At 40.8% G+C, this 15,105-nt stretch overlaps 1 protein-coding gene across 1 annotated transcript in view; it reads left to right on the top strand.

Annotated features, from left to right (window-relative positions):
* rnf213b (ring finger protein 213b) overlaps positions 1-15,105 on the top strand; it is a 42,022-nt gene that overhangs the window by 8,588 nt on the left and 18,329 nt on the right. The window contains exons 19-36 of the mRNA XM_030754540.1: positions 1,230-1,389; positions 1,490-1,707; positions 1,794-1,937; positions 2,017-2,169; positions 2,703-4,008; positions 4,580-4,764; positions 4,861-5,013; positions 5,515-9,297; positions 9,394-9,530; positions 10,624-10,722; positions 10,805-10,917; positions 11,030-11,143; positions 11,884-11,942; positions 12,031-12,187; positions 12,355-12,490; positions 13,173-13,361; positions 13,795-13,928; positions 14,021-14,196. Of these exons, the coding sequence (XP_030610400.1) occupies positions 1,230-1,389; positions 1,490-1,707; positions 1,794-1,937; positions 2,017-2,169; positions 2,703-4,008; positions 4,580-4,764; positions 4,861-5,013; positions 5,515-9,297; positions 9,394-9,530; positions 10,624-10,722; positions 10,805-10,917; positions 11,030-11,143; positions 11,884-11,942; positions 12,031-12,187; positions 12,355-12,490; positions 13,173-13,361; positions 13,795-13,928; positions 14,021-14,196 (7,416 nt within the window). The remainder of the gene's footprint in view (positions 1-1,229; positions 1,390-1,489; positions 1,708-1,793; positions 1,938-2,016; positions 2,170-2,702; positions 4,009-4,579; positions 4,765-4,860; positions 5,014-5,514; positions 9,298-9,393; positions 9,531-10,623; positions 10,723-10,804; positions 10,918-11,029; positions 11,144-11,883; positions 11,943-12,030; positions 12,188-12,354; positions 12,491-13,172; positions 13,362-13,794; positions 13,929-14,020; positions 14,197-15,105) is intronic.

Consider the following 15,105-nt stretch of genomic DNA (forward strand, 5'->3'; position numbering starts at 1 on the left):
CTTCAGAGGCCAACCATATAGTTTGAAAACACTGAATTCATATTTTACAAAAGTAATGATAGTTTTATCCATCCATCCATTCTCATTCGCTATGATAGTTTATTTATTAATTCTGTGCTTTAATTATTCATTATTAATATTCTTTCTATTTGAAGTTTCCTCAGAGATACATAATCAACAGACAGAACCAGTTTGGAAATACAATTTATTTATTTTTTTACTGTGAAACAAAGCTGAAGACATTCAAACTAAGAAATCACATATTATAGATCTTGAAGGACTTCCCACATATGCAGAGCATGTGTTGACTGCTTTCTTCACTCTGAGATCCAACTCATCTCAAACCATCTCTCTTGGATTTAGCTCACTCTGCTCCTAACCCTCACAGAGCCTGGATGTGTTTTTTGGCTCCTTCTCCTGCTGAAAAATAAATAAATTTCCCTCTAAGCTGAAACTAGATGGGATTGTGCATCCCTGCAGGAACATGGCCATTAAGCCCCCCCCCCCCCGACAGGATTATAGCTCCTCCTCTGTGCTTAGTGCTTTCTTCTTCTTCTTCTTCTTCTTCTTCTTCTTCTTCCTCTTCTTCTTCTTCTTTCTTTTCTTATTGGTTTCATTGCTACAGTTCCATCACAAAGGCCTGGTCTCTTTCCATCAGCTGTTACTCAGATGTATTTGCTGCTTGAACTCTGGAAAGCTCTGATCTGAACTGTGTGATCTGATCTCAGCGCCATGTTGATTTCTGAGGTGACTGACAAGCTCTTGGTCAGCCTTTCCTTGCGTGGACCTCATGAGAGCAATTATCATCACACTGTTTGCTGGTTTTGAACTTTAAAGAAATTTTCTGGACTGACTGACTGATCTTCATGTCTTAATGTAATGATAATCTGCTGTTTTTCTTAAGCTGGCTGAGCAGATGTTACCATAATATGCATTTTTGCAGTAGCTGAGCAATGTTTGTTTTTTCACTGTGTACTGTCACTATTTCTGCACTACTGAAGTTCAGGTGACACCTTCACCTGATGTCTTTAGCTATCTTGAATGCTACTGTAGGTACAATTAAATACCAAATATAGATCAATAGGAGGAGGAGGTGAAGAGTTATATTTGTTGGATTAAACTAAATGCATCATATACATCTTACATATAGAAGCAGATTACCTGAACAGCCCAAAAATGTATATTGATGTTAATGTTTCATTCTTTAACTTTATGCATGACTTTAATAGGAAGAGGAAACCTTTAAGCAGAGGGCCCTGAGCTCTCTGAGTGACGACCTGTTTCATGCCAGCCAGCAGCTCTCCACGGTCACCAGGCAGCACACTACCTGTCTGGAAGAGTTTGTAGTGAGCCAGACTCTAGTCAGCTGGGTCAGAGAGAACCTTAGAAGTAAGATGTTTGTATGAAAAATGTAATTTCTCTTTTATTTTTTTGTTCAAAATTATATTGTGGCCTTGCAGAAAATACCACTTTTTTCTGCTGTCAACAGACATGAGCGATGTGAAGGTTTATGTGGATCTGGCTTCCATATCTGCTGGAGAGAATGACACAGAGATCGATCAGGTGGCCTGCTTCCATGATGCAGTGATGGGCTATGCCCCTCTGCTCTACTACCTTCCCCATCAAGCTGGCTTTGATGAGTTCATGAGGTGTGCTCGGCAGGTGTGGGACACCCAAAGTAGGGATGAGAAACTCCCTGACAAACTGGTATTTACAGCTTCTCCCTAAGTTTTAGGCCTAAATCCTGGCTGATGTTGCAGAGAGGCAATAATATTGTTTGGCTTATTTTTCAGAGAGAATCGACCCGATTGCTGAGCTGGCTGAAAGCACTGAAGGAGACTCACGGCTCTGTCGAGCAGTCCTCTCTCTCCTTGGCTTCCTCTATTAATGCTCATGGAGTTTATCACATAGGATGGGCTGATGAAAACACACAGAGAGTAAGTAGACAGTCTTCTTGTGCCATACACAGGATTTGGGCCATACAAACTGAGATTATTTTAATATTTTTTTTTGCAGAGATGTCTGCAAAACATGGTGCAGGTCACAGTGAAAAGCAGCAGAGAGGAGAAGAGCTACAAGCTCGAGGACCTCCTGGAGCTACAAAACAAACTCATGCTCATGTCATCCAAAGGGGAGCATGGCAGAGAACAAGTCAACAGGTTCACAGAGGTCAGCGGCTTTTAAACCATTAAAATAAGACTTTTGTTAGTGAAGAAAATAGCACAAAAAAATTATAGACCGTTACTCTTTGAAAAAGGTCTCAACTCTATTTTTAATGTGTGTTGGTAAATTAATTAAATTCAGAATATGCATAGAAGTGGTGATAGAGTTAGTAATCATAACTATACAAAACCATGCAAAAGAATAATATAAGTGCAGGCTTTTTTTGTGTACTTGAATTAAGGTTTTGGCACCTTTAAAGCTCCATCCGTTGTGATGATAGGATGCAGGAGGCCTCAAAGGTATTCAAAAAGACAGAGTAGTCCTGTTATTGACTATTTAAAGACATAGGTGATTAATATCTATGACTGTAAGTCACCTTATCTGATACTCCATGGTTTTTCATGCAATAAATGTAGTTCCATCCATTGGTACTGCAGCCTAAGCTAAAGGCAATTTAACATTTCAATTGTAGGCCCAGTGTGTGGTTTAGGAAAGTGTTAACTGTTTAACTCCTGCTGTCATGTCCTTGTGTTCTTTAGGTGTTTGAGGGAGTTCAGAGACTGGGCACCATCCTTCTTCAGATGCAAACATCTGGCAACATGCTCTTCAGAGACTGGCATACTGAGGTCCAGTGCTGCCAACAGCAGCAACCGTCCATCAGAGTCACCTTCTTCTCCCTGAAGGGTAAACAGATGTTGTACTACGGTGAGGTGACAAAGCAGCTAGAGAAGCTTGCTCAGTCCATGGATACATGCCAAAAGGAATGGCATTCCTTCATCACTAAAATGCGCTCCAGCCATGGCTTGCTGAACCACTACACCTCAGAGCAGATGGTTTATTTGTGCCACTGGATAAACAAAGTGTGTCAACGACAGGCGTCTGTTCCTCAGCAGTTATGGCACTTACTTTTTCCCATAAAGCAGGAGTGCACGCTAAATGATATCAGAGACGCCTATATTAATGCAGGAAGTATGACCTCAAACGCTGATGAATTGGAAGATGTTTCATCTGATGATGATGATGATGATGAAATGTATTATGAGCATTCCAATGACATGATGCCAGCTTCAGCACAACAAAGTGAAGTGGACATGGAAAAGGCTTATGATTTGATGGAGTCTTCTTCAGATGATGAAGAAGATGGTGTCCAGAAATCCAATCATACTGATGAGGAGGACAGTCTTGAGAATCTCTGGGAGCAATTCAAGAAAGACATGTCGTGCTTCCTCAGTGAGTCACTGGATATCTTGACTCTGGCCAACTTCCTCTTCTGCCTCTCTGAAATGAACCAGCAACACATGATCAGAAATCTTCCAGCACTTCTCCAGGAAGGAAAGCCCAATCTCATTCTGTGTCCCATTGCAGAGGTTTTTACCACCACTCTTTCTTTTTACATGGAAAGTCCAGAGCAGCCTCTGCCATCTGCTGATGAGGTTCTAGTCTGCAGAGAGGAAACCACAGTAGAGGAGGTGGAGATCTTTCTCCGCCGAGCTCTCAGTCAAGGCTCCAGACAAAACTGTCGGAAGATATACTCTCTGGTCAATCCAGGACTGCTCGGATATGACGTCAGTGTAGCTTTAGGGGAGCTCTTTGAGGGTCTTGAGAGAAGTGCTGGCCCGTGTTATCGCCTGGTCATAGTCAGTCCGGTTGTGCACCAGCACAGATATGTGCCCTCTTTCTTCAGCAATGATAAAGTACAAGCTGGTGTGGGTCTAACAGCGGACACTGCAAGGAAATATCTACATCACCACTTTACAGAAAACACACTCAGACAAAACCCTGTCGCACAGGTTTCTCCAGACCAGCTCTCAGTCTGGATGGTGTCATCTGAGTGCCCTGCTGTCGGTAAGGAGGACTCTAATTCAGGCTTTTCTTGGTACTTAAGCATGATTGGAATGCATGTAGTGAGTCTGTGTTAGCATTCTTAACACTAGTCTATTTTCCTTTTATTTCTGGCTATTTGTTAAACAAAAAAACAGATTATTTGATTAATAATGTAGATAATGTAGGATTGCCTAACACAATAGCACATGACAGATATTTCCATAACTTCTTTTTTGATACATTACTTGAATAGAAATCTTTTTATTCTTTCCTTTTTGCATGGGCTAGCATTAGCTTCAGGACAGTCATTTCATTTTAAATCTTTAAATAAGCATTAATTTTTGTGTTAAATACAACATTAACAACAAAATATCATAAAATAGCTTGTGGCCTGTGAGATGTTATTCTTAGCTTTGAAATTTTGGGGATTTTAGATGTGTATGGGTCAGAGTCCAGAGTCAGGTCTGGACTACATATACATATCTACAAGTGGCAACAAAATTTAGTTGTACTCTGTTTTCCTCACACAAGCAAAAATGTACTTCAGTAACAATATTTAAATGTACTGAGATCTTTTTTTTTTCATTCATAGGGAAATCCCTTTATATTGATCGTTTGTTTGAGAAGTTCCTGCAGATTTCTCCCAGAGCAAAACATATCAGTATCAAGTTGATTGAGCCATGTGTTGACAGAGACTCACTGATTAGGAGTTTCTCAGAGAAACTGGCACCCCTGAGAGAGCAGGATCCTGTTCTTCTGCACATTGACACTGCTGGAGTAAGCATGTGATCATTTATAGCTGCTGATAGCTTGTTCTGCTGTTGATTGTACTTGACAGGCTGTCTTTTTTTTTTCACTTTGGATGTCTAACAGGTTCATTCAGGATTAGAGGAGCTCCTGTTCCACCTGACAGTTCTGGGCTGTTTGAACGACAGTCATGGCATGCTGTGGAGAAGAAATGCAGCTCACTTGATTACTGTTGAGGTCCTCAAAACATATGCTTCCCGCCAAAACCAGCCAAAAGAGGTAAAAATATCTTTTTCCGACTTCATTGAACAATATTGTTTTAAATGCCATATTATGTCTTTAATTACACTCTTTAAATATGACATTACAGTTAAAACGAACTTTTTAACTGTAATGTAATGGCTACTAACATATTTTTATATTTTCACAAATAATTTTTGGGAAAACTGGCCACTGCTGGAGTGTATGTTACCTTGAATGATAACAAAAAAGGGTTTATATTCCATAAAATATAACCAAAGTCATATAACATGTTTAACTACTGGATGTCCAACCAGAGGAGTTACCTCCTACTGACCATTAGAAGACATGCAGGCATAAGGCACTTTGCATTGGCTACACCCATCTTTTATACAGTCTCAGTGAGTCATATATATTTGAATTCAGTGCCTCAAATTTCCCTAAATTTGCAAACTTAAATTATCTCTGTAAACCTTGTGAACAATCAGGCTCCAGTTGATTTAATTTTTTTTTTTTTTTATGTTTGCTTTTCTCATGCAGATGAGGCTTGGACTTCTTGATGTTCTGCCCACCATTCGTTGTAGACCTCCAAGAGAGGTTATGCAATTGCTGGCCAGTCGAAGGCTATCAACAAATAAGACCTTTGATCCACTGATGGATGAACAGGAGTTTTGCAGTGAGGGGATTCAAAGACCCTATCAGTACTTAAAACGTTACAAGCAGAATCAGAATCTGGATCACTTTAACTACCAGAAGGGCTCCAGAGTGGGGGATCCCAATGACTGCCTCAATCTCTTCCTGTCTTACTGTGGAATGCAAAATCCATCCTGGGGTGAGCTGAAAAACTTCTCCTGGTTCCTCAATGTGCAGCTGAAAGACTGTGAGAACTCAGTTTTCTGTGATCGAGATTTTCTTGCTGACCAGCTTCCTGGTTTCAAAGGCTTCATTGTGAAGTTTATGATTCTAATGGCAAGAGATTTTGCCTCACCTTCTCTGAGCACGTCAGATGAAAGTCCCATTCCGCACATTGATCACAATCAGAAAGAGGACCTTCTGGCCCGACTGACGATTCGTAAGCGCTGGGAAAATGAGTCTCATCCATACATTTTCTTCAATGCGGACCACATGTCAATGTCTTTCCTTGGTTTTAATGTGCAAAAATGTTGGCAGAACACACTGAATGCCGTTGATCCTCGCAGCAATAAGGTCCTGATACGCCATGTGATGTCACAAGAGCTTTTTCAAGGTTTGCAACGGCAGAGAATTTCTCTTACTGAGGACTTTGATCAGTTGCCCCGGGCAGACAAAATCAAAAGGATTTCATGCGTTGTTGGCGCAAGGAAGGGAATTACAGGCAGCGGATTTGATCCAGACCCTACTTATGAGCTCACTGCGGACAATGTGATGAAGATGCTGGCCATACACATGAGATTCCGATGTGAAATTCCTGTTGTCATCATGGGAGAGACTGGCTGTGGAAAAACCAGATTAGTCCGTTTCCTTTGTACTCTGCAAAGAGAGGGGAGATCAGTAACGAACATGGTACTTGTCAAAGTCCATGGTGGAACCACTGCAGAAATGATTTACAGAAAGGTGAAGGAGGCTGAGGCACTTGCTCACAAGAACCGTGAGATGCACAATCTAGACACCGTTTTATTCTTCGACGAAGCCAACACCACAGAGGCCATTTTTGCCATCAAGGAAATCCTGTGTGATCGCACAGTGAAAGGACAACCTCTAAAGGCTAACAGTGGCTTAAAAGTAATAGCTGCCTGCAACCCTTACAGGAAGCACTCATATGAAATGGTGGAACGTTTGGAACGTGCTGGATTAGGATATAGAGTGAAAGCTGATGAAACAGAGGACCGACTTGGCAAAGTTCCTCTAAGGCAGCTGGTCTACAGAGTTCATCCTCTGCCTCCAAGCATGGCTTCTTTGGTGTGGGATTTTGGTCAGCTAAGTGATTCAACTGAGCTTTCCTACATCCAACAGATTGTCCAAAAGAAAGTTGTAGACCATCATTTGCCACTAACATGCAAGAGCATCATTTCAAATGTGTTAGCAGCCTCCCAGAAATACATGCGAAGTCGGGAAAATGAGTGCAGTTTTGTGAGTCTCAGAGATGTGGAGAGGTCCATGAAAGTGCTAATTTGGTTTTACCAGCATAGTGATGTCCTTTTCAGCAAGTGCACCCATCTTAGTGAGGATCATAAAGCACTGAAGTGCCTGATTCTTGCTGTTGGTGTCTGCTACTACCCATCTCTGGTAACCAAAAAGGAGTACCTGGATAACATTTGTAGGTACTTCCCAGACCATTTCCGCTCTTTAGACGCACTGCAGAAAGAGATTTCTTCCTGTCAAGACTTCTTCCTTCAGAACATAAAAACCAGGGAGACCATAGCCAAAAATGTTGCACTCAAAGAGAATGTGTTTCTCATGGTGGTTTGCATTGAGCTCAGGATCCCACTGTTTCTGGTTGGCAAGCCTGGCAGCTCCAAGTCACTTGCTAAAACTGTGGTTGCTGATGCCATGCAGGGACAGAATTCCCACTGTGAGCTATTCAAGAGTCTCAAGCAAGTTCATATGGTCTCCTTCCAGTGCAGCCCTCACTCAAGCCCAGAGGGCATCATAGGGACATTCAGGAACTGTGCCCGCTTTCAGAAGGACAAAAATATGGATGAGTATGTGTCAGTGGTAGTGCTTGATGAGATAGGACTAGCAGAAGATTCCCCTCAGATGCCACTGAAGACCCTTCATCCTCTCTTGGAGGATGGTTGCATTGACAATGAAAAGCCAGATCCACACATGAAGGTTGGCTTTGTTGGCATCTCGAATTGGGCTCTTGACCCAGCCAAGATGAACAGAGGGATATTTGTATCCAGATGGGATCCAAGTGAGGATGAACTTGTTGAAACTGCCAAGGGCATTTGTTCATCCTCAAACCAAATTCTCCTGAAAATCAAACACCTCTTCCCAGCTTTAGCAAAGGCCTTCTTAAGTATTTGTGTGGAGACCTCAAAGAATCAGTTCTTTGGCCTGAGGGATTATTACAGCCTTGTCAAAATGCTTTTTGCTGCAGTCAAATCCACACAGCAAGAGCCGGATGGTGAACAGCTGGTAGAGGCCATCTTGCGTAACTTCAGTGGACAGCCAGAGGGTTTTGACCCTGTCAGATTTTTCCAAGAGGTTATCAGTAACCTTACAGAAATTCCCAGACCAAGCACCTTGCAAATGGTGAAAAAGAATCTTGATCATGGCACCATTGAGGAGAGCCGGTACCTCCTTTTACTCACCACCAACAATGCAGCTCTCCATATCCTTCAGCAACAAGTGTTTGCCAAAGGAGACTATCCACCGCCAGAAATAATTTTTGGCTCAGGATTTCCAAAGGATCAGGAATATGCCCAAATCTGCCGTAATGTGAACCGAGTCAAGACATGCATGGAAACCGGACGTACTGTTATCCTCCTCAACATGCAGAATCTCTATGAAAGCCTCTATGATGCCTTGAACCAGTATTATGTTTACCTCAGTAAGCAACAGTATGTTGATCTGGGTCTTGGCTCCCACAGGGTCAAATGTCGTGTTCATACTAACTTCAGACTGGTGGTTGTGGAGGACCAGAAGAAGGTCTATGAACAGTTTCCAGTGCCGCTTATCAACAGGCTGGAAAAACACAGAGTGGATAGGAGCACCGATCTCGAGGCATGGCAACACAGAGTTCTCGACAAACTGAGAAAGTGGGTGATGGAAATCTCTGGTGAGGCCACAGGAGATTTCAAGCTATCCGACATTTTTATTGGCTTCCATGGTGATGCCTGTGCCAGCGCTCTGTTACAAGCACTGAAAATGAGAGCACTAAGAGTGGACGGTACTCAAGAAGGACAGCATCAACAGGAAGAGCCAAACAAAACACTTGAGACAAACACACAGAAACATGTTATTAAACTCGAGGATGATCAGCTGGGTGATGCAATGGATACAGATCAAGAAACTGAGGCAGTGGAAAAGAATGATAATGAATCCACTGAGATATATAACGATGACATAGAGATGACAGAAAGCGAAGAGATGATGGAGATACAAAATGATGTTGAGTCTGCAAGAAAAAATGAGGAAGAGAAAGTCTTGGATTTAGCCAAAGGTCTTTTGTTAAACTGTGCTACCCCTGATGCTGTGGTCAGGCTCAAGTATTCAGATTTAGCAAAACAGGAAACAGAGAAATTCCAGCAATTGTACTTCCAGCTACAGCATCACCACTCACTTCGGGATTTTCTGGAAGACTGCTTGAAAGAGTATCAGGGGTCCAGCCAGTTTCTTGAGGTAAGGCACATAACAAACCACTAGCTTGTTTTTCATCACTTCTTCACATTCCTTACAATCTGTTTACTGCACTGTGTGCTTTGTGGTTTTGTATAGGTTACTACATTCTCCAGCTTGTTAACCAGATCAGATGTAAAGGTTGCAGCCCATGCTTTAGGACTGCACACAGACAGGATCCTCCTGCTGTCGCTCCACCAGTTCGACACTGAAATCTCCTTCTGCAATAAAATCCGGTACCAACTATTTAAAAAAGCAGCATTGGTACTTTGACATTTTCACTGCATTTTTCAATTAACCATACAGCTATCAGGTATTCCTCAAAATATTTAAGACCACGGTGTTTCTTACAGATATAGATTCTGTTTTGAGCACAGGAGAGGGCATGTGCACACAAATACATACCTGTGTGCATACACTTTCTTAAATGAATGTTCACTTGTTGACATAATAGCACATGAACCAGTTCTCCATCTGCTGCAGTTTCTGATTAGAGCAGTCCTTCAGCTTGGAGAAGATCTTCAGTGAGCTAGTGTCACCAACTGTGGTCCAGGGGGTTGTTCTCAGGGGGATGAGATCCTTTCTGGGAAAACATCTAAATGATAACAGTGACCTGAACAGTGAACCAGAAAATACGAGACAGAAAGGGCTGGGACTAGCTGGTTAGCAGCGACAGCGCTTTCAAAATGAGTGTGAGTAGGTAAAAAGAAAACAAAGAAAGAAAAAAGAAATTATGAACAAAAAATGCCCCCCCCCCCCCCCCCCCCCCCAAAAAAAAAAAAAACCCAAGTCCGTGCACAGTAGGTTTGGTAGGTTGATCAAAGGCCTTTATTTTAGTGGGCTAAAGACATGAGCCCAGACATATCTTTCAATGTCTTTATTCCAGTAAAATGAATCTGAATTAATCCTGTTGTTTTTCTTTTCTTTTTTTTAAGAGCATTGAGGACTGTGTGTCAATCACAGATGGGATTATTATTAGAAATGGATGTGCAGGCTTTAATATTTTAATTCAACCTGCCCAAAGAAAGTTTATATGTGTTATATCAGTTATTATTATAATTATGAAGAATATAGAAGACAATGTAATTTCAAGTTTTACCTGATGATTGCAGAGTTTCACTGTGTCTGAACAGACACAATGAAACAGAAAAGCGTAGCTCTTGCTTGTTGTAATGTGAACATGGTAGCATTGCAGGTGCTTACTGTACAGGTTTAGTTCAGAGTAGCATTTGCTTTGATATCAGAGGTTTTTGATGACAGTAACTATACAGACGTATCAGAGCCAGCTGACGAGGATTAATTAGTTTTTTGCTCATCCATCTGTTTCAGGGGCTTCCTTCAAAATGCTGGCCACTCTCTTCATATTCTGCTAATCCAAATGGACCTCGAGGAATCCCACTGCAGCAGCGAGCTCATTGCATCAGCAAAGTAGGTCTCAATGTCGAACTCATGGACAGGTCTGGTTTCAGTGTACAGTGTAGGCATTTGAGTTGTGCTTGTCTGCCAACAGGTACTGCACCATGAATTATTTGATGTCACTGGAGGATCACACCTGTTGGGTGATTTTTATAGTGAAGGTTTCAAGGATTCCAAGTCATTCCCAGTACATTGGTTTCCAAGGAGGTGAGAACTAAGTGGAAACAGGATCACTGTTGCACCACAGTTATTTGTTCAGTTACTGCATCATCCAAGATGTATAAAATAATAACACCATGTTTTATCTTTTCTATCGAAGGAGTTTGGCACTCTGTGCATATTGATGACCTGAGGGATTCAGAGGACATGAGCCTGAACCTGTCGGCTTTCTGTGGAACTCTGATTAGCAGCCTTCTCACACCTGCGCCCACAGGTAAACACTGTGCAATGTCTCGGCATGAACACACTATTATACTCTACATGGGAATCCAATTAGATAGTTTTATAATGGCAGCGAGAATGACAACTCTAAGAAATAAAAACTCATTTCCACTCTGCTGAAGCTTATTAATTATCATTGTGACTGACCTAATACAACACAGTGTTTCAACCTAAAACATCCACAGCAAAATGAAGGATTAAAGATAATTTTGTGTATGTTTCTTGCTCATTTAAACAGTATAAGATACAGGAATAAGATACAGGTATCTTACATACAAGCAGGTGAATCTAATCTGAGGAAGATGCTGCTCAGGTGGAAGATGCAGCAACTGTGCTAAGCCAAGCCAGTTAGCTTTTAGGAACAGTACCTTTTAATTTCCCAATATCACTCATTTAAGGTGCTGCAATATTTGTGTGATTATATTAAATACTTACTGAGAAGTTAAATACTTTTAATACCACAGGACAAAGTAAGAAAATTTGTTGTACTCAATGATATTGCACCAGCTAGCTTTAATAATCCAGAGTGCAGTCACAGCTGCTTGGTTTTTATATACTGTTATTACTTCCACCCAGGAGGTTATGTTTTTGATAGTTTATTTAATCTTAAAGTTGGAAAGAGTCAAATTCAGATCTTAAGTACATTTTTCCTAAATATGTAGCCAGTTTTGGCTTCAAAAGGCAGTTGAACCTGCATTTTTTTTCACGAATAGTATTTTTAATCTTCATCAGAAAACCATGAAGACAGAGAAACAGTGAGGGGAGGAAAGGCCTCTGACGAAGACAGAGACGTGAGTTATTATGTAATCAGATGGTGAACACATTTTTTTTTAATGTTTATACTTGAAAAATTAATATCATAAGTCACTTTGTGTACAGGGCAACAGAGCTCACCTTCACAGTCTGTCTTTAGTGAGGTCATGCATCCAAAAAGCAGTGGGTTTGCTGAGGGACCCTGATGGCGTGGCATCGAGAAGTATGGAGCGGATGCACATCCTTCTGAGTCTTCTGGGAACTGATCAGAAGCGCACAGGAGGTAAATATCTAATGCAAATTTCAGGTTATATGTTGCTACAATACACTTTCATTGCCCAACAGCACAAAATGGTCCGAATGCATCTGCAGAACTTTGAAAGGATTTGATGAATAATACCACTCAGCCTGTTCTTCATTTATGTCTAACAAACTACACCCTGTTTAAAGTTCACTTTCAGAGGTTATTGTTGAGTAGACTGGCTGAGACATTGGCACAAAAAGAAGAAACAATGGGTGCTCCTAAAGAGTGGGTGAGCTTAGAGGCCAAGAAACGCCAGGCTCTGCAGGAGGGGGGGACTCTGAGGTAAACATGATTCATCACAGTGTAGCATCAAACAAATCAGTCAGATGTTATTTTTTTTTAATACCTGACTACACAATATGAGTCCTTCATTCCAGTAAAGACTAAATATCTGTAAAATGATCAGTTTTTGGAGAGGATGTACTGCAAATACTGTAGTATTGGATGTTTTTACTATTTGCTCAGGCACTTGTACAACTGAGGCACTTATACACTATAATTGTGTGTTTTTGTATATATTTTTGTACATGTCTGAATCCCACCTTGAATATAAAACTTCTTAAAAACACTTTTCCATTGTTTAAAAATAATTGTGTTTTGATTGTTTCAGGAATCTTTCAAGTAAAAACAACAAATCCAAACAATTGAAGATGTTCTTTTGTGCTCGTTTTCATTGTTTTTGTGCGTTTTAAACACAAAACAAATGATCAGTTAATCAAAAGAAGTACATATAATACATATAATGTGATCATTAACAAGGTAATTGTAGCCTTAATTAAAGCAAATTTATATTTCTTTTCTATCAGTGGAATTTGTTCCAGCACTTCAAGGTTTAATTAATGATCAAGAAACTGAATGATTGTCCCATCAAGGTTTCAGTGTCATGTGAACGTGTTCTGGGCTTCTGAGTTATTTTCAGCAATAAATAGAAAATAAACTTGTCGTTCTTATCTTTGGATTTAAGGCATACCCTTTGGCGCTGTCTTCAGTCCACCGTGACCCCAATCTTGGCCAGCATGTTGGAGATTATGGACAGGTATGCAAATCTGGACCTGCTCTCTGATGACAGGCTCAGTCAGGGCCTGATACAGCTGTGGTTGGACATCCTGGAAGACTCACAGGTTTTACACCTAACACCGCTCCAAAACTCCAGGTAATGTGCATTACTGTACCTCAGATGTATATACTGTTGAGCCAAAACATTATGACCACATCTCTAACATATGCTGTTGGCCCTCCAAGGCCAGCACATAATTTAAGCTGTGTCTCTTTGACCACTGTTTTACTGTTTTGTTGCTCTTCTGACCACTGTTGGTAGGTTCACTGACCAGAAGCACCCAAAAAGCTTCGCAGTTTCCGAGAAATTTGGTCCTTGTCTAAATTGTTCAGGTCCTTGTGCCTGCCCAGTTCTCTTACATCCAACACGTTACCTACAAAAGTTGGTTTTGTATCCCTGACCAGACTCGCTGTTACAGTAGTTACCTCACCTGTGAGTCCTGGTACTGTTTTGGTTCATCTGTGTAATAAAAAGAGTGAATTTTATCAGCATAAAGCATATTTTTTTCTTTATTTATAATATTTTCCAGTGAGTCAGATCAGGAGGTGCTTGTGCAGCACTATTTCACGTTGGATGATGAAGAGCAGCCCTGCTTGGCCCCATTCAGCTGGCTCATCAGCATGCACCTCGAGAGTCTGTGGGAAGAATCTGAATTTATGCCAGGTTCATAACTAAATGTGTAAACTCATAAACAAATCGGACCAGTGAAGTGTATGTACATGAGGCTGAAATTGATATCTGTCTTTTGACTTCAGTAACACAAGAAGGTGGCACAGAGAGGATCCTCCAGTTTGTGAGCACCTTCAACAACAGCAGGCTGGGCAGTCACTTCCAGAAACTCTCAGATGGGGACCGTTTGGATTATGGCCACCGTTATCTGCAAGACTTCCTGCTGCTTTGTTTGAAAATCAAGTCAAAGGACGAGCTAAAGGTACAGACATTGTCATGTTTCAATAAGACATTTTGAGTTATTTCCAGTTGTTGAAAAATCCAAATTCATTTTAAATATGAAACAGCTTATTTTCATCTATTGATAAAAACTGTACATTCTGTATATAAACTAGCTTTGCCTCCAGTTACCATAATCATACATCACAAACATCTTTGGGACACATTGATCAGAAAACATCTTTTGATCTCAATAAGAGCTTCCAAGTTGTAGATGACCCTGCTATTAGATAAGTAATATGTAAAAGAAAAAGTACCAAGACTGAGTTCATAAAATGCAAAAACTACAACAGATTTGTACGTGGCTGGTATCCTATTTGAAGTAGTCATCTTCAGCAGCTGTGCACTGGTCTCAATGCTCCTGGAAAGTCCTGTGATTGCATCAAATACCATCTGCTGGGATCTCCTCCACCAACTTGAAAACGAACAGATCACCAACACTTTCTAATATTAAATATTTCTAATATTTTTGGTAAAAATGTTTGGTAAAAACAAACGTGTTTCTGTTACGAGTTGTCAGCACAGTCCCTGGGTAAACCGCCCTCAAAGGTGGCAAATGATAAGATCCTCATGAAAACACTCTTTATAGACACCAGTGATGATCAACACCATAAGTGTTACACACATGTCGATGTTTTCTTTCTTTATGCTGTGCTGTGTGCGGTAATAAAACAGTTGCAGGTCGCATCTTGTCTGACTTTTACCTCATCTCTGTAATGTTGTCAGTCATTATAAACCTTTACTAGGTTTTCATTCCTGTGAACATTTTACGTGCGTCTTGTCTTTTTGTTGTTTCTGTAACTAATCTAACACCCGGTCAATGGAGAACTGCTGAAAATAAGCCTGTTTGGCTAACACTGATGCTTTTACAGTGATGCTAATTATACATATC

Source organism: Archocentrus centrarchus, chromosome 19 (assembly GCF_007364275.1).
Source record: "Archocentrus centrarchus isolate MPI-CPG fArcCen1 chromosome 19, fArcCen1, whole genome shotgun sequence".
Taxonomy (NCBI): Eukaryota; Metazoa; Chordata; class Actinopteri; order Cichliformes; family Cichlidae; genus Archocentrus; species Archocentrus centrarchus.